Genomic DNA, 24,587 nt, shown 5'->3' with positions numbered 1-24,587 from the left:
AATGCTTTATTTATGCTTGATCAGGTACAGCACAAGTACAGCAGTTTTCATGTACCCCATTATAAACATATCTCCTCCCTAATTTGAGCACTTCAGACTTCAGTGCACATCCAGTCCTACCAGGCTTACGACGATGGCACCAATTAGCAGCAGTCGTTGTACCAGGTTTACCTCTCAATCCACTCCAATGTGAATTCACACCCTCCAGATATTTCTCATCTGTCTCCAAACAATCATCCTGTAATATTAACTACCCACAAGCAATATGGGATGGATATGATCCCCTAACATCCCAGTCTGCTTTGTGCTCTAATAGCTCAATTACACAGCCCGCATTTTGGAGAAACCAAGTACAAAGAGGGGCAACGCCTGGGCTCCCTCCTAAAGAAACAGCGGGGCCACATCTCTTACTGCTATAGGGCTGAAAGAAATGAAGGCCTCCTGAAAAAATGCTTGAAGGAAACCCTCACTGAAACAGAATATAAGGATATATGCTTATTTCATACAATCCTTCTCGGACACAATGTATTAAAGGTGCTGATTCCTTTCCCATTTGAACTCAAAAGGAGCGTTGGCAATGGTCTCGCAGAAAATAGGATCCGGCCCAATACTGGAAGGATATAGAGTCATCCAGTACACATATATATTCTCTGCATCATAAATTGGCTCCCAGAATGACCTCTTGCTGGCTATCCATTAATCCCTTGTTTCAGCATTACATTTTTGACAAAGTGCTCAAAAATCTTAACATCATGTAGCTGTAATGTACAGCTTTTAAACTGCGAAGTACATGTTTTAGCAAATGGAATAAAATACAATCTGGTACAGTAATTTTAATCATCCAAATGGAAAGTAGTAATTCAGTGCCGTATACCAGAAAAATTTATTGACCATACAGTGACACTTCCAGTAACTACATGTTCATGAAAGTTTATTACAACCACAGGTTTGAAACCCTGTTTCGTGCTCGCCTATTGTATAGGTCTTCCTCCAGCAGGAACAGGCTGCTAGGGCTGCATCCACGCTGCCAGCAGCCCTCACACCTGCTGGAGTAAAAACACCTTCAGCCCAAAGCTGAGAAGAGCCCTCTCTAAGGGTCTCCTGCTAGCTAACGATTGCCCATGGGGGCTTTAAAAAACAAAGAAAATGTGGGTGAGCCCCCAGCAGTAGGTAGAGGGCATGGATGGTGACCAAATGTCAAATAAATGTTTGACAACAGGACCCCAAAATCTCCAGCCCAAACTTAAGAGTCCCTCTCCCCAGCTCCCCCTTTTGGTGGTATGCATCAGACCAATACATTGGTGTTTTTTTGTTTTTTTTTTTCCACAGCATCAGGAGCTCAGAGAGAAGTTTACAAAGCTAGAGTTTATCAATACTATTTTATTATCTCCTTATTCTACTAAACGACACTCAAAGACAGCATTTGGTCAGGAATAACTGCTATCATAAAGCGCTGGCAAACAAGAAATACAACAGCTATATATATTGCATATTTTACTGTATGAGCTCTTTTGGCAAAGACTTGGTCAAAGTTACCTGAACTTCTAAAATTTGTAACTTGCAATGGCAAAAATTCAGAATTAGAGCATTTTTTAACATATTTGATTGCAAAACAGGAGAAACTGAAGACGGATCCAGAAAAGCTACAGTTTTTGTTGCACTTTAAGACATCAACTGACAGGAAAATGCAAGAAATTGTGTGGCATTCAATAAGAAAACATAACTTACAGCCACAAGTGGATACACTGGATGGCAACATTAAAAACTATTTGTGTAATTTCCCTTCTCGCAACTCCAACGAGAAAGAGATAATATCTTTATAATAAAACAACAGCTTAGGCCTCTTTAGTTTTGAGCTAAACAACTGCTGCGAAGGCCCAAAGCATTTATGACACATCGTCACACAACTGGATTTATGTCACGAGTCTGGATTCAACTAGATTCAGCCTGCTAGCTTGCTGCTTTCTGGTTACAACTGCAGAGCCCAGCTGAAGGCGCCTTTTCTTCCCCTGCTGACAGCTCCCAGGCTGAGCCCCTCGGTCCAAGATCCTGCCACGTCCCTGCAGCCACCCCGTAGGTGACACCGTGACCACGCAGGCTGTGTTAATGGGGCCTTGTAGAATAAGCAGCCCTAACCACCTAGCCCCAGCAAGGGCTCTCTTCGGTGCCGTTACTGAAAAGCATCACCAAAACCACACCAGGTCATGTAAAAGCTCGTTTCAAAGCAGTGCTTCAGCAGCACCCAGACCCTGCTTTCTGCATCTGGATGAGCTGCAGCAGGGATGGTCTTTTTGGGAAAAGCAACCCAAAAGAGCCCCGTGCCTGATGTTGCAGAGGTTAGAGGTACCTGAAAGGTGCTCTCTTAGGGAAGGCAGGTTAAAGCCCTCCTGGTGATTTCCCTGGGTAATAGCAGCTGGGTCCATTTAAAAAAAGATGACATGAGCTAGTCTGGAAGGCAGAACATATTGGGGAGTTTGTGTGAACCAATCCACTAGAAAGGGGAGGAAAAAAAAAAAAAAAAAAAAAGACAACACACACATGAGAACAGAAACAAATCACTGAAGGTGGGAGCATCCTCACCAGGCAGATGGACTCCGGGAAAGTACAAGTGCCCACAGCCAGGGATTTGTCACTTTTAGAAAACTTCTCCAGTTCTTCAACCTGACTAAGCCAGTTATTATCCAGTTATTTCTGCTACTTTGTTTCCTGAAGCCCTGCTATTAAGTTTGTTCAAAACCCTTGAGAATACCCACACAGCCCATCACATAGCCTTCAGAGTAACCCTTCCAATTTGTCATGGCCTTTTCTTTAAATAGGGCAAAATTCGGGGAACAACTGCATTCCAAGTATCGTGAATCATAGCTTGACCCTCCAAATGCTTCGTTGCCATAGTGTAATAACTGTTTTTGCACTGTCTTAAAAAAAAAAAAAATACCATGGTATTTGCAATACCATTTTCATGTTGCGTCCGTGCTTCACAGGACTTAACCCCACTTCCCAAGAGGGCACTTTCTCCACAAAGGCGTTAGGATAGTAAATATAATCTCAGTATGGGTTTTGCTTGATCAGGCATTGACACTGCTAGCATATTACTGAGATGCTTTTTGGGGCAATTTCCTGCACAAATCTTTTTTTAACCAAACCTTCCAGACAACCTCTCCAAACAATTTAATTTTTAAACTAAATCATCAGTATCAAATCTATACAACTGTATCCTTTACACAGAGCTCGGCAGTGAGCAAATCCAAACTAGAAACAAAACGTAAAAGGGTGAGGAAAATCTCATAGAAATACTTGGCTTTTGGAGTATCATATAAAAAAATGTGGAAAGTTCTGCTTAATTTTAAGAACACAAAACATCCCTAGTAATCGCATATATGATGAAAAGTTATCATTTAGCAAAAAAAGTAATAATAATAATGGTACAAATGGATCAATTTTAAATGAATTTTTAAAAAAATCAACACAATGGCAGAAATCAAAATCTGATACCCCACAAGAATCAGCACGGTTCAGGTAAGCTGGTACAGCTCAGGGAAAGAGTACACGTGCAGAACATCCACACAAAAGCCCCAGGTTTCTGCGGTTCCTATAGAGTCACCTTTCTTCCCTTTTCTCTGTATTTGCCTGGCTGAATTTAAACGTGTTAAAGACCACTGCAGTGATGAAGCTTATCAAAATGCATATGTGAAAACACCCACCTGTTAATACTTAAACAGTAGCCACTGACACAAGTACATTTGCTTTCTGGGTGGTGTACAGAAAAGCGAAGGCTGCTGTGGTCTCACATAGATTATGTGGTCTCACGTAGAATATACACCCTAACAAATCTTAAAATGCCTTAAAACACACAAGCAAGAATTATCACCACTTTTGAGAAGGCATAAAAAAAATCTAAAAAGGGTTTGGAAATTCAATAACCATTCCCCTTCTCCTCACTGGGGGAACTTCAGATATGCCTTGAAAAATCATAAGAGGTTCGATTTTGAATTTCACCACCCAGAATTAGTCACAGCGGAGGAATTTCACTCTGGGAGCTATCTTGGCCAGCGCATACGCCCTTCTGCTAGCCTGCCTGAATGTAAATTGACTCAAGACATTCCCCAGTCAGAGGGACAAAGTGCTACAGGCCACTATCTGATTGCGATAAAGAGCATACAAGGAAGAGATTTCCTAGCAGCAGGAGAGAGGTGGCTGGAGGATTACGGGAAAACTTTGCATTTTCTTTCCCTTTCTTTGCTCTTAAAGTCATGACCATCTCTTCTGAAAGGACCGGACAGTGTTAGGTCAGCTGGTAATGGCAGCATGACTCAGGACAAGCCGGTGTACAGGAATTATCGTGGGTTGCCATTACAGCTGGCTGAACATGGGCCAAGAAGGGAAGACTCACTCCTTTCTGAGGATTCCTTCACTGTAAGTTTGTTGGTAGGCGGTTAACAAGAAAATATAATTCTCCCCATTCCACAATAATTTTGGCTAAGCCCGAAGAGACCACACACAGCCCCTCCATTAAATAGAGGACACAGCCTCTAGAAGCTCTGGAGACCTCATTCTTTAACAGACATCCATTGGAAAAAAAAAAAAAAAATCCACCTTAAAAACACAGGTATTCAAGACACCAACTGAATCTGGAACATACTTGGGTTTGGTAAGCAGAATGACAATAAGTAAATGCTTCCCGATCATTTTAAATGTGATGCATTTACAAGCAACAAAAAAGCCTAAAATCCACAGCTGTTCCCCCTCTTTTTTTTTCCTCTAAATAGATGTTAGAAGTTTTATGATTTAGAATTATAGGTATATACTTCACTTATCCAGCTGGCTTTAAAAATTAGCATCTGTTGTTTCTTCCCAGAGCACATACATAGCTAGGAAATTGTACACATTTCATATACAAAACCAAAATTTAATTTGTGCCACTTTGTGTGTGTCTGTAGCAGAGTCTGAATGAGCTTACCCAGGTGCCTGACACAGGCTAGCAGTGGCAGTAGGTTTACCCCACCACAAATCAGTCTCCCAAACCAGAGAGAGATCAGGTATCTCCATCCTGTCTTGCAAGACACTGATTTTCCTTCACGGTTTTCAAGAGTAATATCTGCATTTCCCCTTCATGAGACGTAAAGAGTGCAAACAATGTCTCAGTCAGTACTGAAACAGTTACTATTATTTTCCAAGACAGGATTAAGGGTTTTTTTAATTGGCTTTTTTTTTATTTTTTTTAAATAAGCACTGTGAGAAAGGTGAAAACCACTGAATTGTAGCCAATTCGTTAACACTCCATAGCATTATGAAAGGCAGAAGGTGCTGCCAGGTGTACACTCATAAGCAACAGCAATTTATGGTGTAAGCAAACAGATGGAAAAGTCTACTTAGATAATTAGTGTTCACGCGGGGAGATTTTCTGGGCTTCGTTCTCTGCTAACACAAATGCTGGAAAAATTGACACTTTCTACAGTAAATCTAGTTAGAGAGGAAAGGAGGCTATGGCTTGTCCTCCTCTGCACTGGAAAACATATTTTTTTGTACCAAGCAGGATCTGAGTCAACAGCACACGAAGCAACATCCACGTTCCCTCCATCAGGGCACCAGGGGCATGAGGAGCCATGGATGGAAAGCTCCCAGAAGAGATCCAGGTAGCTCAGAAATCTGGGACAGGATGGTGAGGGGCACGTATGAACAGCAATCTGACATCCAAAGCCATGCACTGCCATTCCAGGGATAAGATGACCCAGTTCTGACTTCTGACCTGCCCTAGGCAGATACCTGGAGGTTAAAGGTCCGTGCACTAAGCCAGAGAAAGAGCTGGCCTCCCCGAACCTCTCTCTTAATCAGTAACCACCAACTTCGAATGAAGCGTCTAATCTGAAGCTATTTAAAATTCAAACAAACCCCTGTAAGTAATTGCTGTTACTTTCCCTCAAATTCTGCTTCCCATTTCAGTTTCACAGACCATAAACTCTATAGAAAATAATAACTTTTGACTTCCGACCCTTCCGTTATTAAACTGCCTATAATCACCACTGCAGATAGTCATGGTTTTAACAATGCAGCTGAAAACAAATGGAGTAAAGCCTTCACGTTGTACTGTGTTTTGCAGTGTCAGTCTTTAGTTTTCCAAATAAGTCTTTATAAATAATCCTTAGCTGAACTGGTATTGAATTTAAGAAAAAAAATAAGTTAAAGCTCACCAACAGCCAGAGAAACCACCCACCCTTCCCCAGAAGAAAACAATTACTTTTTTTTTTTTTGCTTCTAAATTTGATCCAAGCCCATTAAAAAAGATTTTCTGTTGACTTCAGCAACTTTTTTTGATTTCTTATTCAAGCCCTGGTCAAGAACAGCAATTGCAAAATAACATAATGAGATCTTACCTTATAGCCGCCAATACGATGTTCTTGTTTAAATTCTTTCCCATTTTTCAGCCATCGCATGGTTGGTGTTGGGTTTCCCATGGCTGGGCAACGAAACTTGACAGTGTTGGCCGCTGGCACTGCGTGTAACCTTTTCTCCATTTTGTCCGTATGAGTCCAATAGGGTGCCCCTGTCGGAAAGAGAAGCATCCAGAAATGTCAGTGCTCAGCACCCGAGCTCCCTTTCCAGCCCCTTCCGCAGATGGGAAGAGCTGTCCGCACTTGTTTTAGTGGGGACAGTGTGGTTTAGGAATGGAATATTTAGGAACAGGAACGGAAATCACATGCTGCAAGTGTCGACCAGAATCTTGCAAATGGCTCAGTCTGCAGCTTGGAATGGATAATTTATGACAAAACTCCAATAACTAACCACAGATATCCTTTGTTTTGTGGATGTCGAGTAAGGCAGTTTTCAGCAGACCCCACTGATCAGGGAGGCTTGAGACCTCAAATTGAGTTACTGAGAGAACTCAGCAAACTTTGAATTCTTCGACCCCAGTTTTGAAGAGAGACAAAGGCAGAAGACCAAAACGAAGCTTCAGTCCTAACCCTCTCCCCACATGTTTGAAGGGAGATCAGCACACCAACCTGCCTAGGAGCCTGCTAAAGCTTACAGACCAACACGGCGAACCTAACTGTGCTGGTGAGAAGCCATTAAAATTTATTTCCAAAAGGAATATACTCTGAAATACTCTTAACCAAAGAGGAGGAAACCAAACCAGAAAGAGCAAAACTCAGCAACTGATTTTGTCATTTTTGTCAACGCAGCGCATCAAAATACACATCTGCCCATCTCCTTTTACCCAATAAACTTTCACTCAAAATATCCAAGATCGCCCCACGCTCCGGAGCCACGCACCACTTTGGCTACATTGCACGGTACCTTCCTGGCATTGCTTTGGTTGTATCCCCATAACAGCTGAAAAAAGTTAAATATTCAAGATCCGTTTAATACTAGGAAACATTAATTCCTTCTACAATGGCATTTTCCTGAAGCAAATCAGATTAGCGTGGAATTTTTAGGACTAGAGGGGTCCAGAAAAATAACTCCATTTCTCTCAGCCCTGTTTCATTTCCTTCATTAGCAGCCTTACACTCCACTATAAATAAACTCTTCCGCTCCTCAAATATTTATTGCCGTTCTTACAATCAGCGCAAACTCAGAAATCCTGCCACCCTCCTCCCTAAATAAAAATACAGCTGGATAGAAAATACAGGAATAAATCCTTTAACAACATCTCTCTCTGTATAAAGAAAACATTCCAAAAGCAAGCCTTAAAATGATGCTAAGAACGATAAGTGATTTTTTTTTTGCCCGAAGTAGCAATTAGTGTTAAAATTAATGAAGTAGAAAAGCAAAGCAAATTTGTGCATGTAATCAAAACAGAAAATCAGGTAACTATTGGAAATTTAACTACCGCGCTAAGAAATTGTTACATGGACTAAAGTGAATTAAGAGATGCAAGGAAATTCACCGTTAATGCTATTTGCTAAAACCAGGATCGCATTAAAACAACAGAAGCCTTTAAACAAAGCCAACCAAAGGAATTACCAACTACACGCGAAGACCAAATTGCATTAGGTCTGTACCAGGTGAAGGCAATTACAGGTTCCTACTGATACATTACAAGGGTATTTTCCTTGGATGGTTAAAAACATATCACAGGGCCTACCCATGGTGTCCATAAAGCCAACCGAGGCAGCTCAGGTCATCAACCACCCCAAACTGGTTATACTGGAGTCTCAGAGAGCCCAGTACAAGAAAGACACGGGCCCAGCTCAGTGGGAAGCTCCCAGCAGAGCACAGCCCAGGGCCAGGGCATGCGAGTTGGTCAGGATCTGGCCACCAACAAGCAGCTCCCAAGGCCAGGCCACTCCACGCAGCCAGGTTTTATACAAATAGTATAAAAGTACCAGCTTGCAGTGAATTATGCTCCAGTTGTCTGGCACGTAATCCCTTGTCCAACAACCCCCACACCCTTTGAAAACGCTCGTGTAAAGAAGTGCCCAGGTAATCCTTGTATAGAAGAAACACACGGAGAAGAAATACTTTGCTCCATAGAAGAGGAGGGAGCAGAGAAAAGGCTGGGAAGGTGCAGGCGGGGATGAAGAGAAACGGACAGAGAGAAACAGGAGGGAAACTCAGGGCTGGGAGGAAGGACCGTGCTTGGAAAGCTTGCACAAGGCTCACATCAGCAGGCCCTGTAATGTTCCTGAATTACAGGGGAACTCTGAGAAAAAACATGCGGACATCACATTCCGAAACCACGGCCTGCAAGCACGTCAGGATACCCTGCCATTTTTCACCGGGTAGCAGCAACGCGTACTGGCAGCTCACCAGGGTGGTTAAGGGAAAAAGAGAAAGGCAGCGATATCTGCAAGCCCTAACGCTCACACCCCTTTCGTGACACGTGGCATTTCTCCTCACAGATTAACTTCTCAGTGCCTAAAAGCACCTTTTCTGCTTTTATTTCTCTTGAGGGCAAAACCACCCAGATTTGCTAAAACGAAGAATAAACGTAGTTTACCAGCACACACCAACCGCTGCTGACCCCATACAGACCATTTCCATCCCCCCTTTGCCTATGGGACGGGTGAAGGGCGGCAGCACCCCTGGTAGGAGTTCCCACTAACATCGGGGCCAAGCCCGGCACAGCAGCAGCGAGCAGCAGGGGAAGGGGTGGGAATTCCTGATGGCTTTTCGAGCTCTCATTAGGGAAGAAAATATCCTGCTGACCCGCACCGCGCTCCGCTGCAAATGCATTACATCTAATCAGGCAAATCTCCTGCTTGTGAAATTGAAATTAGGCAGCCCAGGGGACCACTTCACTTCAGGATTCCCTGATTATTATTTTTTTTTTCTGCACATATCTAATACGAAGAAATACAGGAGAAGCCAAACCCCAGCCTGCCTGAGAAGCACCTTGAGCACGTCAGTGCACCTGAAATGACCACCCCAAGCCACCCCAAGGTTTTCAGTACACTTTTATTTGACCTTTAATTAAAAACCACTTCTAGGCAGCATCCAATTTTTGCTGCTCCCTTGAGTGGGTTTCCACTCTGCAGGATCTGATGAATTTGAACCTTGTTTTATCCTTTCTGAAATTCTTCAAGGCATGAAAAGCACAGCATGTGGATTACATTTAGATACTTTTTGTTCTCAGTGCCAATTTACCGTTGCTTGGCCCAGAAGAAATTGTTTAAAGGGTGATAAGGAGAAAAAAAAATCCGCCAAGCTTCCAGTCGCCTGAGCAGAGTTCAAGGCGGAATAGCAGCATCTTCAGGGCTGCTCTCTAGAAAATTCCTGTCGGTCTGAGCAGCTCAGCCTGAGCGCAGCCATCACGACAGCTGTTGCCTTGCCAGCAGTGAGCACAGAGAGCCAGGACAGCAGCATCCTTAAAGTCAGGTCATGATGACGATGAGGCAACAAGTACAAACACAGCTTTCTTCACTGCCAGCAGCAGGAACTGACGGCCAGGCTTTTAATAGGTCAACATCCATAGAGGTGAACCCCCAGCACCAAGCTAAAGCACATCTTTAGGGCAACGAAGGTAAAAACTGAGTTGCCAGCAAAGCCGTTTTGGGGAGAGAGAGGCCTGTTTTGCAGGGGAACCAACCCTGCACCTTTGCCACGAGCGCTAATCACTCCAACAAAAGCTGGAAGTAATAAAAAGCTATTCAGGATGCAGTCTGGAACACATCTAGCACGGTGTTTTTTCAGACAGCTGAAATCTCTGTCAAGCTAGGAGGACACCAAACGCAGAGTGAAGTCTTCTGTGAACGCCTTTTACTTAAAAACACACACAGGCCGAACGGGCACGTGTACGTGCGAATGCTCTCGCCTCCCTGGAGCAGGCTGCTGCTGAGCCACCTCCAGCCTCCATCCTTCGGGAGCACTTTTATTTTTGGGGCAGCCTTGAAAAGCAGCCTAGATTTCCTCCTTGGTCCCTCTGCCTGCCTTTGAAAACCTTGGCCTCGGAAAACAAAACATGTTTGTAACGGAGGCAAAGCAAATTAAAAAAAAGCTTAAAAGAATACTTCCACTCGTAAATAACACAGCTCTAAAAGGTTTGCTTTGGTTTTAAATATGCAGGAATGAGAATGCCAAGGTTGAGTTTCCTGTGGAAGGCACTACAGCCATTTCCTGCCTCATCACATCATAATTAACATGCCAAGACAGCTGGACTTTATCAGAATTGTTTCATCAAAAAGCAACAACCTTTGAAGACTATGGCCTTTTGTTTCCATCACTGAAGACATAACCAGACCAATTTCCACCGCTTATCCTTAATGATCACAGCTGTAATTTGCATGTAAATTATCAGTTAAACGGTTTTAGATCTGCGATGCTCAAACTGTGATTCGGGAAACCCTCCAAGAGCTCTCCTCTCAAAGAGTAGCAACCAGGGACTGGTGGGACTCTGAGGTCCCCAGGCTCTGCCCAGGAAGGTAGTAAGGGATCTTTGACCATTTCAGACCACTGCCACCCCACAGCACTCTCAGGATGGACTTAGACCACTCCTCAGCTCCACCTTCACTCTGCAACCTGTCCTGAAGTTCAGCTTCCCAAATTAGATCAGACCTTCTGGACACGGCATAAAACCTAGAAGGGGAATGGCCAGGAATACTGGTGGGAAGGCTTACAGGATATCAGGCTCACAAGCTTCAGCAGCTTGCAAAGGCACCAAACCAAGTCCCACCCCAAACTATCATGCGCCTCTGATCTTGCCAAATCACAACCATCTTTCAGTAAAGTCGTATTAATCCGAGTTACAGCGATGCAAGCTTTCATGGAAAACTGACTGTTTGCAGGGCTGTGGTGCCACAACCCTTCCTCTGGCTCCCGCTCTCACCGCTGAGAGCTCAGACCCCAAAAGGCCAGTGGTGCTGTGCCCTGCGTACATCTGTAGCCTGAAAGAAGAGCCAAAGCCTGTGGACACCTTACTGAAGGGCACTCTCAGCAGGATTTGCTTCCTTAGTTCTACAATACAAGGGTTTTTTGCACGCTCACCGCCCCCCAAGATGTTTGAACACACACGTTTCTGAGGCATCTTTCATTCTGAGCCGGGAAAGTGTGTCTGAGCCCTGCTAAAGCACACAGCCCATCCCCGGCAAACAGAGGCAGTCAAAGGCTTTTCACCAGCTCCTGACTACGGATGGATTAACAGTAGCTTGAAATGATGCTTGTATTACAAGAGCACAACCGGTGTTACAGCAGATACTGCAGGATAGCTCTCCCCGTTCAGCAAAAGGCAAGGAAGTTACCATGATGTCACACAGCAGCTGCCTTGAAATCAGGTCCTCGTCTTTTTTCTCCCACTATATGCACTTTAAAATCTGTTTGCTCACTGTTCATCCCCATTAGCACAGCTTGGAAGCACAGCAGTATTCCCTTGCACACCAGAAATATTGTAAGCCCTTTTCTGACAAGCACCAACGAAACTCCGAAGCCACAACAGATACAGGGATGTTTCCTAAAAGGAATGAACCCATGAACCCTTTTCAGGGAAACACTAACGCTGCCTGGGCTTGGGGGTTTTGCCTATACAACTCCTTTTAAAAGCACTGTCCCTTTTCCAAACTCGCCAATTATCTCTGCCACCGCATTCCTTTGTCCGAGCAGCCTCCAGCTGCTTAATCTCAGCCACTTCAGGCCGCACCTGTGAATCGGGCTGGGTTAATCACACTAACAGATGGCGGGGCCACGCCGGCAGCTAACTACTTCTATCATTTTAAAGAGCATCTAATGTTTCACAGCTTCAGAGCAGGGGCAGTCGTATACAACAGTAACTAACTAGGGTGGCTGAAACGAGGCTCGTGCTCCATCATCCGAACAAGTGGCTCAAGTCCCAAGGATCGCCGCCGATCGCTACCTGGCTGAGGAGCAAACGCACTGCAGCCAGCTGACATCTCTAACGAAGGCTTTCTGTGCTCACGTTATCGACTTTCCAAAGCACGAGCAACAGCAAACGATCAGCCAACCAAGGGGACTTTGCAATAGCGCATGGGGGCATAAGGAACCAATATGAATTTTACTTTTCTTTCCTTAGTGACTGTTCCATTTAGAGCCTATTAATAGCTTTCTAAATTCTCCAGAGGGACTGAAGTTTAACATCCAGCTAGGTTTAAGACTCTTTTAGCCCATTTTCATCATGCGTAAGTAACACTAAATGTATTTTTAGTGCTGGATTGCTTTATTTGTGACAAACCTTGAGGTCCTTTTTTAGACAAAAGAATCCCATTGTCTCCAAATCCATCCTCCCCAATGAGATTTCTGCTTAGGTTAAAGACTGAGGGATTTGCCTCGGTGCAACTTAATTTTTAAAGTTTCCATGCTACCTTTTAACGAAGTGAGTTGGATCTTTGTTTCTTCTGTTAGATTTCAGTCCAGGTTCAGGGAAAGGGAAAGTCAGATTTCTCAAAGATCAGCTAAAACAGACAAAGACTGAACTTCTATTTAGGAAGATGGGAAACTTCAGAAATGCTAGCAAGAAGGGAGACAGAAAGTACAGACCAGTAAAGCATGTTTAGAAGAATATTAGTTTATTTTTTTCTTTTCTTTTCCAAGTTATGAACCATGTGAAACAGAAAACAGGAAAGGACAAAGATACCACTACTTGACAGCACATGCAGCTAACAATCGAGAAGCTCTGAAGGCAGGAGAGCAAGCAACTGGACGTTATTTTCCACGTGGATCTTGCTAGTCACCTCCGGCAGTTTGCTGTTACTTACTCATCTGGTTGCTGTCATTCACAAAGTCTTCAGACCCATCATTGTCATCTTCATCGTCCCCAGAGGAAAGAGCATCTGCACATTAAAAATAACCAAAACTTTAAAACAGCATATTTTACAGACAAACCAACATGCTACATCTTAGTTTATCTATCAAGGAGAACAGATGTCATGTTAGTTGCACAGGTGCTATAGTAAAAGAAAATGCATAAATTTATGTTATTGTTATAAAATTCTAACCAAACTAGCTAATAATCCTTACATGCTACAAAGCTTTGAAAGAGAGCTTAATTCCAAAAAATCTTTCAACTAAAAAATCTTTCTTCTTCCTTAAGACATTCAGCTGACCAAAACTGAACGACTCTAGAGTAATTTGTCTCTAAACTTAAAGCAGTGCAAAAGGATGTAGGACACCCCTTTTCCTCTTCTGATGGAGGGAAGAAAGCTGACATTCATTTTAGTGGCTTTATTATCATCATCACCACAGTGACCATCATTTAATCCTGTCCACAGAGGCATAGAGTCAGGGGGCTACTCATCAGTAGCATTAGTCAGCACAGACCCCATTAAATAGAAGGGGTATATACAAACGGATGCCATTTCAGAATCAGGACAAAGGGGAAAATACCCAAAATACCACAACTACAGATCCAGCTGGGCACAGTGGGTTTAGCTGAGTTTGTTTCAAGTTATATCACAACGTGTCTTTACATCACATTTTACAGCTTCTACATGCAAAACCTACGTTTAGCTCACTCACCTGTAACATTTACAATGAAGTACAGAGTATCACTGTCTAGGGTCCTAACAGCAGTGCAAGCATAGAGGCCCGAATCTCTGGGTGAAGCATCCTTAATTTGTAAGTACTCCCCAATAATCACTGTCCTATTGTCAGGCCCCAAAGGGACCCCATCCTTAGTCCAACTGATCATGACGGCGTCTTTCAATTGACAGCGCAACTCAAGTGGTTCTCCTGGAAGTGCTGAGTGTACATCTGGCTGAGAGATTTGGTATTTGGTTGGCGGCTCTGCGAAGGTGGAAGGAAAGGAGGAAAAAAAGAAGAAAGAGGGAAAGGAGAGAATTTCCAACACAAGTCAGTGACGACCCTTTTTATCCACAGCAATCAAGTTACGTTAAATAAAAAGTTTCATCCAGATTAGCCCAGCCACCTGTCTTGTAAAACTGAACCGCATGCAGGTAGAGGTAGGCTTTATTTTCAAAAGGTTAACCACACAGAAAGCTCATTCTCCTTTGAACGGTGTCTGGTAGTGTCCCTTGTCCCAAATGCCACACAAAGTCACAACTCTTCCTGCCAGCCACAGCGAGCCAGCCCCAGAGAGACGAGAGCTGCTGGGCCTGAGGGCTCCACAGGAGCTTGGAGGAGGCAGGAAGAGTTCAATAAGCAAATTCAGTTCTATATCACAGCGTTTGTGTCTGAAATTCAGTATTTATCCTCCCTCATCTGACTGTAGATATAGGGTTTTCTTAAACTTGGAAAGAGCTGTTTTAGAAGAAAAGAGTAGCCAAAAAAAACACAAGGCCTCACTGAGCCCGTAAACGTGAGGTCCTATACACAGCATATACGATGTCCTTTATTTTTCTCCCTGCACCTTTTCCAAAGCCTCTACACTTGCCTTCTGCACTGCCAACTCTGCTCCAAGCGACAGTAATTTTTTCCTTTATTTTTTCCCTCTTTTCTTATTTCACAGCCTCTCCTGAGCAGGCACAGCAGACGCCCAGGAACACAAATGAAGCTTTCAGAGGCATTGTGTACCAGACGTTCAGAATGAAACGGCTCATCCATCAGGTCCCCTTTGTAGCCAAGTGTCAGGAAGGATATCAAACCACAGTCTTTTTCCAGAAAAAAAAAAAAAAAAATCCTTGGAAAATGACATCTGCCTGTAGTTACCACAGCTTCATCATCCCCATGGGGCAGTGGGATGGCTTGGTATGGGGTGGAGGGACTCCCCCAAGCCACCCCCATGAAGCAGCCAGGCTGTGCCACACATAAGGACTGTTTTTTTCACTGGTTTCTCCTCAAAACCGCAACAGCCCTCTCCCAATATCCTCCTTCCAAGGCTGGCATGAAAAGTAAATAGAGGAGAGAAGCAGGAACACACTTTGTTTGCTCCTGGGGAGGGTCACATCACCCAGTCAGCTGCTGCCCAGCTCTCACCCCCACACAAATCCTGCCACAGACACCAGCTGTGCAGCCGTGTGTGCACACAAAAATAAAACACACCGCTTTCTGTATGTTGCCCAGAGTCTGAGGGAACACTAAAATAGGCAACTCCTTGGTGCCCACCCTTGCTTCTAAGAATACCGAACCCGGAAAGCCACGTCCCTCCTCAGCGTGCTTGTTCCTTGCATCACACCTCCAACAGAAGACTGAAACAAATATCATGTCTGGGGTAGCCTTTAGGTGAGAGTTTGGTCATGCTGAAGTTGTCCAAACAAGCAGCAGCCACCAAATGGGACACTTGGGCACTTAAATATTTTGCTGATCTTGAAGTTCGCTGCACTTGAAACCAGGGAGCCCAATTTCTCCTCCCACTCATTTGGGAATCACATAATTTCAGGGAGCTCAGAGGTAGCTTCCCTGAAGCAAAGAGAGAACAGATCCAGGGATGTGCCCCTACAAAGCCAGCAAAGCTTCTCAAGCCTCCTTCCCTACGGCGAGTTTTGTCAGACAGACCTGGAACACATCGCACTCAGACGGTGGCCAGGAGAGTCCTTTAAGCAAAACCTGAGCAGGACCATTGGTGGAAACTGTAATGCTTCTCAGATTCAGGTTTTATAACTGGATCTCTACGTTTTCTGGAGTGCAAAATTCCATCTCGAAGCCCAGGACAAGCTACAACACAGCTTTACACGTTTTACAAACTCATTGAGCCTCGCCGATGCAGTCAGGAATCCACGGATCTGTGGTGCAGGTGTTTTACCGAGAACCACGCTGTGCTGGTCCAAATCTCATTTCCAGCAGGAGCACGGCCCATTGCTACATATATTTCGTATCAGTAAGGAGTATGCTGGAGAATATTTTTAATTCATATTCCACTGTCAGATTAAAGTTAAAAAAAACAAAGGAGCTGAAACCAGCTTGCTAATTTACTCAGAAGTTTATAAGACTTCTTTGCAAGCACTCTGCCTCCAAAGTACATTTCTTTTACAGAGTTTACACTGTGCCAACAATGTACAGGAGTCTTTTAAAATGTCTTTGTTTAAACTTTTTAAAAGCCACCATGGGTGAAGATAGCTCAGCCCTCCTTCAGGTGCTTTAAAGGCTTTGCTGAGCAGCCCCAGGACACTTGTAGGGTGCTCACACGGGTTGCAGCGGCCTCCTGTGCAGTCTGCCCTTCTTCCCATACAATCACAAGGGAAACTATTTTGTACCTACCACACTTGACTTCATCTCTTTTTAAATTACTAACCCCAGGTTTACTCTTTCAACACAAATCCAAATCCAAACTCAAATGCAGCTTTAAAAGGAAAATTACTTGCAAACCAAAAAAAAAAAAAAAAAATTAAAAAGTCAAGCGGGTATTAGAGTTTGGTAAACATTATCCTCCTGCATTTCTTTCTCTTTGGAGGATCAGGGAAGATCCAGCGCTAAGTGTTGTCATGAAATAATGAAGTCATGTTTGGAAATAGTGAGCTCTTTCAGGTGAGCATTTGTGTTGCCAAACTCGAATGTAGTAGCACTTAAGACTGTCACTTTTTATAATGTTTGCCTATAAACTTTTCCAGTGCGGGTTTGAAATGGTGCCCAAATGCAAACAGAGAACAGGTGGGATTCGGAGGCATTAGCCCGTCCAATAGCTTCACAAAGCAAACCAACGAGTTGAAACTGTTCACAAATTCCCTGCAGCACATAAATGCCTAACCCTGCAAGGCAGCTCCCACAGGACCCTGCACCCGTTCACAAGCATTTGCACACTGGTCTGGGATTTAGGGTCAAGTCCTGCCTCACTTGCACCTATATAATCCCAGCAGTGCTGCCCCTGAGGCTTACATGAGGATTATTCCCCCATTTCCACATCTTCTGAGCATAGCCAAGAAGCTCAGCCTGCACTTGTACCCATCTTCTGGCATTTGCAGAAGCATCCCCTGGAGTCTTCCCAAACTGTAGGATCCTAAGTGCAAACAACCAGCTATGTCTGAGGAGCAGGAGATGGCCCAGCAGAGGCCAAGCAAGGCCTGACAACCCAGCACCACTTTCATGCTCTTCCTGCCTAAAGCCATCACCATAAACCTTAAGCCACCATCCAGCACGTTGGGCTCCCCACAGCCCCAGGACGGCAGGGCAGAATTCCTCAAAGGGGCTCCTGCAAATCCTATAATTGTGGCATTAGTTCCTACTGCCAAGGTGCTTTAACTCCTGCGAATAACACCTGCCTATCACCCTACGAAAACAATCAAACAACAAAGGCATGTGTAAAATTTCTGTTGATGTTCTTAAACACTGGAGGAGGGAACCTTGCTTCTGCTGCTGTTTACTCTCAGCTACATCCTTGTTTGCAATAGTGCTGCACACAATGTGAGCATATTTAAACTTTAGAGGTGGAGCTATCAAACAACACCCCATGGAAACCCAAGCCGCTGTTAAATAAGCAGACGAACTTTTTCTTTGCCTGGTCATACGGTCTCGCAGAATGGTTTATGCCATCCAGCCATCAAACGGAGTAAATATTATTTGTATAAAAGCCATGACCACAATAAGGGACTGGGACATTCTGAAAGCTGTATTTCATGTTATTATGAGGTTCACAGTTATACTCCAAATCACGTCTCTATTCACGACTGGTCACTGAAACGAGAGATTTATACTTCCTTAGGTTTTAAATTATTATTATTTGTTTCCATTTATTAAAATGTTAACAAAGAGCTACTTATCTCAAGGCTCAAGGCATTTAGTTACTTAGTTACAGAGCCAAATAATTAAACAATCAGCTAATAGCTAACCCCAGCAAAGATTCTCACACAACTCTCCATAACACAAAAGCCTCAGACCCCATCAAGCCACTTTCACTTCAAAAGGCTTTAGTAAATAACTAAACGCTCACTACAGCATGCCCAGAAGGGTCAACAAACCTGACCTGTCAGGAATCCAAGAGGTTCATTGCACAACTGAATGTCCCCATGGGGGATGCCAGGCTGCCAACCACTCCTGCTGCTTCTCCTACCCCTTCTCCTGTACCGGTTTATCCTGGAATTGAGGAAGATCCAGCAAGACCATGCTGGATGAGCATCACAGAATGGGATGTTGAACTAGGAGAACAGCCACAGGCCCCAAACCACGCTCTCCCCAAGAGAGGACAAGGAAGCTCAGGTGTTGATCTGGTTAGCAACTTTCTCATCTGTGGTACAAGCTTCGCCATCATTAAATCGGCAGCCTAATATGAACAGTAGATTCGTGCCTTCTGGTAGGATGATGGATGGTAAACTCAACCTACAAAGGCAAAATCCACTGGTTCAAAACTGCAAAGAGTCATTCCTGGCTGCTGTGACTATCTCTTGTTAGCTAGCAGCAAACTGAAGTCACAAAGGCTGAGCACGTCTCCTTACACAAAAGGGGACAAAATAGTGTTTGCAATTCATCCATCTGTTCCTCCAAAGTCACTGGATTCCTGCTGTCTCATTTGTGTGGCGTTTCCGTCAGCTAGCTGCCAGCTATGCCCAGCTCTGCCTCGGCCAGGCACAATCAGGAAGCCTCAGTGCTCTGATAAAGTACTTTCCTTTCAAAGTTACTCAAGTTCCTTCCATAGTTTTAAAGCACAAAAATCCCTTGTCATTATGAACAACGCTCCAAAGAGTGGGAACCATTCCCCCTCTGATGCTTACAAATGTTAATTTTATGCCTGACGAAAACGATCCAGGCCTTGCAAAAAACCTTCACCAAACACACGGCACCAACAAGCAGGAGGTACTTGTGACAGCCACAGGTGGTGGGGTCTAAGTCTTCAGACCTTTCTCTAAAACAAGTTCCCAGCTTGCTCTATTTGAAAACACAGTGACTTCCACAAAATGTTAAGCAGCAGACTCTCCAAAATAAACTGAGGTATTTTTTCCTGGCATCTTCTTTAACCCTATTACCCTCTCTCTATAAGGACCGAGTCCTCTGATGGCTGCACGAAAGATGAAACCAGGAGACAGAGAGGGGAGATCTGAGGAGCAGGAGGAATCCTTAAGCCCTGGAAGTGAAAATTTGCAACCTGAAGCAAGCATTGCCACATCACATATGCGTGGTACTCTAGCAAGTGTAGAGCTTCCAGCTACCCTGACCTGCTCCAGGCCTACAGCATCATGTCAACTCCTATCTAGTGTTACATATACTAAGACCATTAAAAAAAAAAAAAGAATCTCCTCCAATTGAAACACTTGCCAATGTCATCACTGGTGAGGGAAAACATTACACCACACTAACGTGTTTTCCAAAGCTTTGAAGACTTAGAAAAATAAATAATTCTGGTGAGCAACGAGGAGTTCCGTCCCTTGCGGATCCCCCGGTCATGAGAGAAGCTCTGCAGATGCACAGACAGGAGTTACCCCCACGTGCTTACATCTATCTGCTGTGTGTCATGCCCTTTAGCAGGTCAACAATTACAGAACTGTGGCTCCTCTAGGTAACCACCCCTGGTGGGCCTACATCAGAACAAAGCAGTGGAAGCAAAAACGGGCCGCAGGCGGTGCCCTGGGGCAGGCCCCACTCTCTCGGTGTGTTGGCTGATGTGGCACCAGGTCCACGAGGCATTACAGCACAGTACCGATGGCTGCAGAGCAGCTGGGTTGATGTCTCACACCCCATTTCCATGTTTACAGAAAGTAGGCTCCTTCTCAAAAGCAAAAAAAAATAAAATAAAAATTGTACATGTCTAGGCTTCATGCAGAGATTAAAATTCCTACGGCTTGTTGCCTGCTTGCTCCTACCTGTCTTTATAGCTGTGATCCTTGAGTTACGGCTGCACAGCCACGCAACACACGTCAAAAATGCCAACTATCACATGCTCATGGGCTTGGCTGTGTGCTTTATGCTTGTGGAAGCCAAGCCAGGGAAGACTCGGAGCATGCCAAGTTCAAAGTAAACAGCAGAGAGACCAGCACGGCCACCTCCTGCTGCTGGGAACTGCCCTGCGATTTCTTCCTGTTTGTCCCCATTCTTCACAGTCTGCTCCTTACAGGATGAAGACTTTTTTACACAATAGACACCGTAGGACTTGTCTCCAGATACGGGACAAAGCAAGAAGCAGGGTAGCATCAGTACATCTTCTGCATAAAGGCTTTGTAACAGGGAGGGGGAAACCACCCCCAAGTGGGAGTTGCCACACCAAAAACCCTAAAATCATTGCACTGCATCTAATACATCACTGGTACAGTGAGAAGCCAGGGGCCATCTTCAGGACTTGAACCTTTGGTTCCAAACATGAAATCTTTGCAATTTCTGTTCAAGTCAGAAACTCCATTAGCTGCACAAAGCAACAGAGTGCTGGCCCCTGTGCTAAGTAACTGTACTGGGGAGTACACTATAAACCTAACACATGTAACACAATCTCAAAAATAATTAACTAATCTTCAGACTCATTACAGAAGATTCTTCATGTAATCTATTATACAATACAAGGGGGAAATGTATCACTTTTTTTTTTTGCCAGAAATTCAAATGAAGAGCTAAGGAAAAAAAAAAAAAAAAAAAACACTTCTATATCTTAAAGGTAGATTCTAAGAAGAGACTGGGATCATTTCCTCACTGTTTTTACTTTCAGCAACAGCAGAATATCAAATCATCCTGCCCATGTTCTGCATATACCCAAGTAGCAGATCAATTTAACCAACTCCACTGTCCAGCTTAGTATTAGAGTCTGCTGGGAAAGGCTCTGTATAGGATAGGAAGCCTTGGGAAAGGTATGAACATGTATGTTTAGCTGCACAGGGTTTACTATTTTCCATATTTTCTTGCATCTGTTCCAAAGTATAGCTTTTTTTTCCAGGTCCCTTATTTGCATTTCAAGAACAACATAAAAACATGACAGAACAAAGCACAAATCCAAACAGAAAAACACAACACTTTTTTTTTTTTCCAGGTTTGCCAAAGGCTGTGCTTGGGACTATTACTACTCAACATGCAAAAGGAATAAATTACAACTGAGAGGTTAAAAATTGCACAATTTCATGTTCAAGTGCTAGTTCTGGATGCAGAGAACATCCATCCAGATTCCCTATAAGCAAGTCAGCAGTTGTTTCTTTTGTACGCGGTCCCATTTTTACTTGACTATACAAATCCTCTTAATTTTAGCAGCTTGTCTGGAAGTCTCATCTTGCTTATTCCCCCCTCTGCCTCTGAAATCCATCTTCCCCCGCTTCCTAAAGTGAGATTTGGAAAAAGAGCCACTGGAAACAATATCCCCAAAACATCCCCTCAGCGCTTGTATAACTCCTATCCTCATCACGTATAAACCGTAGGATGTTCTCCAAACACTTCAAAATGACCAAGCTTCAAGGCATACCAGGCTCCCTTTGAACTGAAAGCAGTATTTAGTCAAAAGGCATCCCAAAGCAGCTCGGGGGTCCCTGGCAGCTCGGAGGAGAAGCCAAACAAGCCCCGAAGTGAAAGGCAGGCTGGTGATGTGCGCTTCCAGGTGGCCACAGCCATTTAGGTGACAAGGGTTATTTTTAACTTGCAGGCACCTCGGCCGCTCGTTGTTGCAGCAGTCACTCCTGGGCGCTCTGCCACGCTAATGGAAGATGGTTCGGCTCTTTCTGAATTGTTAGGAGAAGGGCTATTAGCGAGCAGCGGCACGCTGCAGATTTATTACGAAGCCTCCACGCTCAGTCCTGCACATCTGAAACACCTGTGCTCCCCTGCGAGTAAACAGTATCAGCTAAATCTGGATACTTTCACACTAATACCTAAGCGTGATTGTTTTGCATGATTAAACAACGCTTAACACAACCGAGCTCGAGAATTGTTCAAAATTAAACTTTTTTTTTTTTTTAATTATTATTTTTTAAAATGGCTGTGTGGCCTAAAGCAACGCTCAGAATTATAAATGTTACTTTCCTTGAAACGAATTAAACATTGCAACACAGAGACACTGCACAGGGCTCTGCGCAAACTGGCAAAGCCGGTCCCATGCAGCGCCAGCTGCTCACCACGCACCTCTCCGGGCCATCCCAAAGAATATAATGAACCTTAAGCAGTTTTTCTGCACCACATCTTTCCGTTATGTGCAAGAACTAAGTCGCAGCTCGGACCAAGTTCTCTTCCAGCCAACCATGATTTAACCTCCTACGGACTTGTCCTGGTCAGTACAGACTGCATGAGCACGCCTGGCTCCGGCTCCAAATTCCAGCCCAACTTGGCCACGATGTGGACGAGCCCCCCGGGAGAAAGCCTGAGGTGATAACTACTACGTCTACTATGTCACAAAACTCTCTTCCAAACAAACTCATGAAAAGCTAGGAGGGGAAATAAAAAGAACAAAAAAATCCGGATTTTCTCCTGCCATCTCATCCTCCCTTTCCTCCTCTCCAGTCGCCCAGCACGTTGCAGTGCCCATCCTAGCAAACCCTCCTAAATGAAAGCTGTTTCCCTCGTACAAATGGATTTTCCCCTCCTCTTGGTCCACGTGGGTTTGCGAGAAGGCTGAAAATCGGTCGATGTCCCAAACCGATGAGCCAGTTCTTTTGCGGGGGAGGAAAAGCAATAATTACACAGAACTTGCAACAACACGCGAGGCAGGGAATTAAAGTAGGTCACATCTACGAGCTCCTCAGCTTCTCTGAGGTTCACCAAATATGCTTGCACTACAGTGATTTTAAGAATACAATTAAAATAAAAATAGCATGACAGCTGAAGGAAGCCACACGGTAGAATTCAGCCGGCGCTGAGCTTGCCCTCCTGTCCCTCTCTCTGATACGGATATTGTCATTTGTGAGGAGACGAGCAGCAAAAGGACCTGAGCCAGCAGAAAGTGAAGTCCATGGGGCACAGCTCCGTACCAGCTGCTGACTGCTCCGAGGCTCTGAAGCAGAACCAGGAAAACCAAAGCTCAAATACTCCCGAATAAAAGGGTTTCCTCTTACCAAAACAGCAGTGATACTTAAGAGATGGGATGGGACACACCGCAGATGTACGTTAATCAGTAAGTGATTTATAGCCTGTTTTTAGAAGTTTTAAAAATATATATATCTACATAAATATTTACTCCTGGTCCTTTTACCGAGCATCTCACCCAGCAGCTGGCACTCGTCAGAGGCGCAGCCCCCAGTGCCCCGTGCCTGCACCCCCAGCCCCACTCCCACAGCAGCTCCCCGTGCACCCCTCCTCATCATAACAGGAGCCTCAGATCTGCTCTCGTTTTAGGATGTGCCTCTATTCAAGGTCGCTCCAACTTCACTGGAAATCAGCTTAAAAGCCAGCTCTGCTCAAAGGTAGCTCTGATTCTCGGGTACACGGTGACAAATTTAAAAGAAAAAGCCACAGTCAAGGGGCACAGTGTGTGCTGAACCTCACCTCCAGCCTGTTCAGATCGCATCCCAAATTGCCGTAAGGATAATTTTACCCCGCAGGCTCCGTGCCAGGTCGAGCACTATCTGGCTCCCCACTGCCATCACAAGCACACGTTAGGGTACTGTGACCACCTGCACCAGAACTGCTCACGCCTGACCCCAGCCAGCAGCACAGCACAGCCAACACCAATAACCAGGGATCCAGGCCCTCATTCATGTTGGCGCAGCCCCCTTCATCATTTCAGACGTGCTTTGGGTTCCTGCTGTCTTTTCCGCAGAGATTTTGCACTTAACTCCACCGATATAAGGATGTAAGTGTTCTCTTCTGGTTAAACCAGGTGCACCACCGCAAGGAGACAAGACAAAACTTGCCTAAGTGGGAGATGGCTCTTTGAAAATCCAGATTTATGCTGCTGCGGAGTGCTGCTTCCAAGAAGTCTGTTTTTAGCTGCAAAGCTTCAATCTTAAGGTCTCACAAAACATTTAACAGTTTAAAATCTGACAGCTAAGGGTAGTTAATTACTTCTCTCACGTTTCCATCTGTACCTGAACTTGATAGTTACTCTAAGAAAATGCTCGTCTTTGAATTTAATTCCTGAAAGGCAAGTGAGCATTTCTACTGAAGCTGGATACAGAGACACACTCATTAAGAGCTACACCATGGTTGTTATTACAACACCAAACAGTCCATCATCGCATGCATACACAACCTTGCATAACTGGAGTTGTCAGCATTTTCATGGCTAATTCTGCTTTCGAAGGCTTGCAACTTGCCTGTAAAAAGTTACTACAGCCTGAAATTCACCACGTGCTCTCTGCCAAGGAAGAGTTATTACTAAATTAGAAAACCATGCTGCCATTGGGTCAGTCACTGGTTAGGGGTTTTATCAATACCTGTGTTTAAATAAAAAATAAAATAAAAATAAAAGAGGTAAAAAC

At 44.3% G+C, this 24,587-nt stretch overlaps 1 protein-coding gene across 12 annotated transcripts in view; it reads right to left on the bottom strand.

Annotated features, from left to right (window-relative positions):
- The window catches only part of FGFR2 (fibroblast growth factor receptor 2), an 80,145-nt gene that overhangs the window by 46,324 nt on the left and 9,234 nt on the right, over positions 1-24,587 (bottom strand). For 7 of the 12 annotated variants that reach the window (XM_082764984.1, XM_082764985.1, XM_082764980.1 and 4 more), the window contains exons 3-5: positions 13,903-14,169; positions 13,143-13,217; positions 6,372-6,541 (exon numbers count right to left, since the gene is read on the bottom strand). In XM_082764984.1, the coding sequence (XP_082621110.1) occupies positions 6,372-6,541; positions 13,143-13,217; positions 13,903-14,169 (512 nt within the window). The remainder of the gene's footprint in view (positions 1-6,371; positions 6,542-13,142; positions 13,218-13,902; positions 14,170-24,587) is intronic. The other 5 variants (XM_082764979.1, XM_082764977.1, XM_082764978.1 and 2 more) reach the window with 2 other exon arrangements.

This window comes from Aythya marila (genome assembly GCF_965140915.1).
Source record: "Aythya marila genome assembly, chromosome: 7".
In the NCBI taxonomy this organism is placed as follows: domain Eukaryota; kingdom Metazoa; phylum Chordata; class Aves; order Anseriformes; family Anatidae; genus Aythya; species Aythya marila.
Note: the sequence above shows the minus strand (reverse complement) of the source record. Positions and strands in the feature narration are given on the sequence as shown.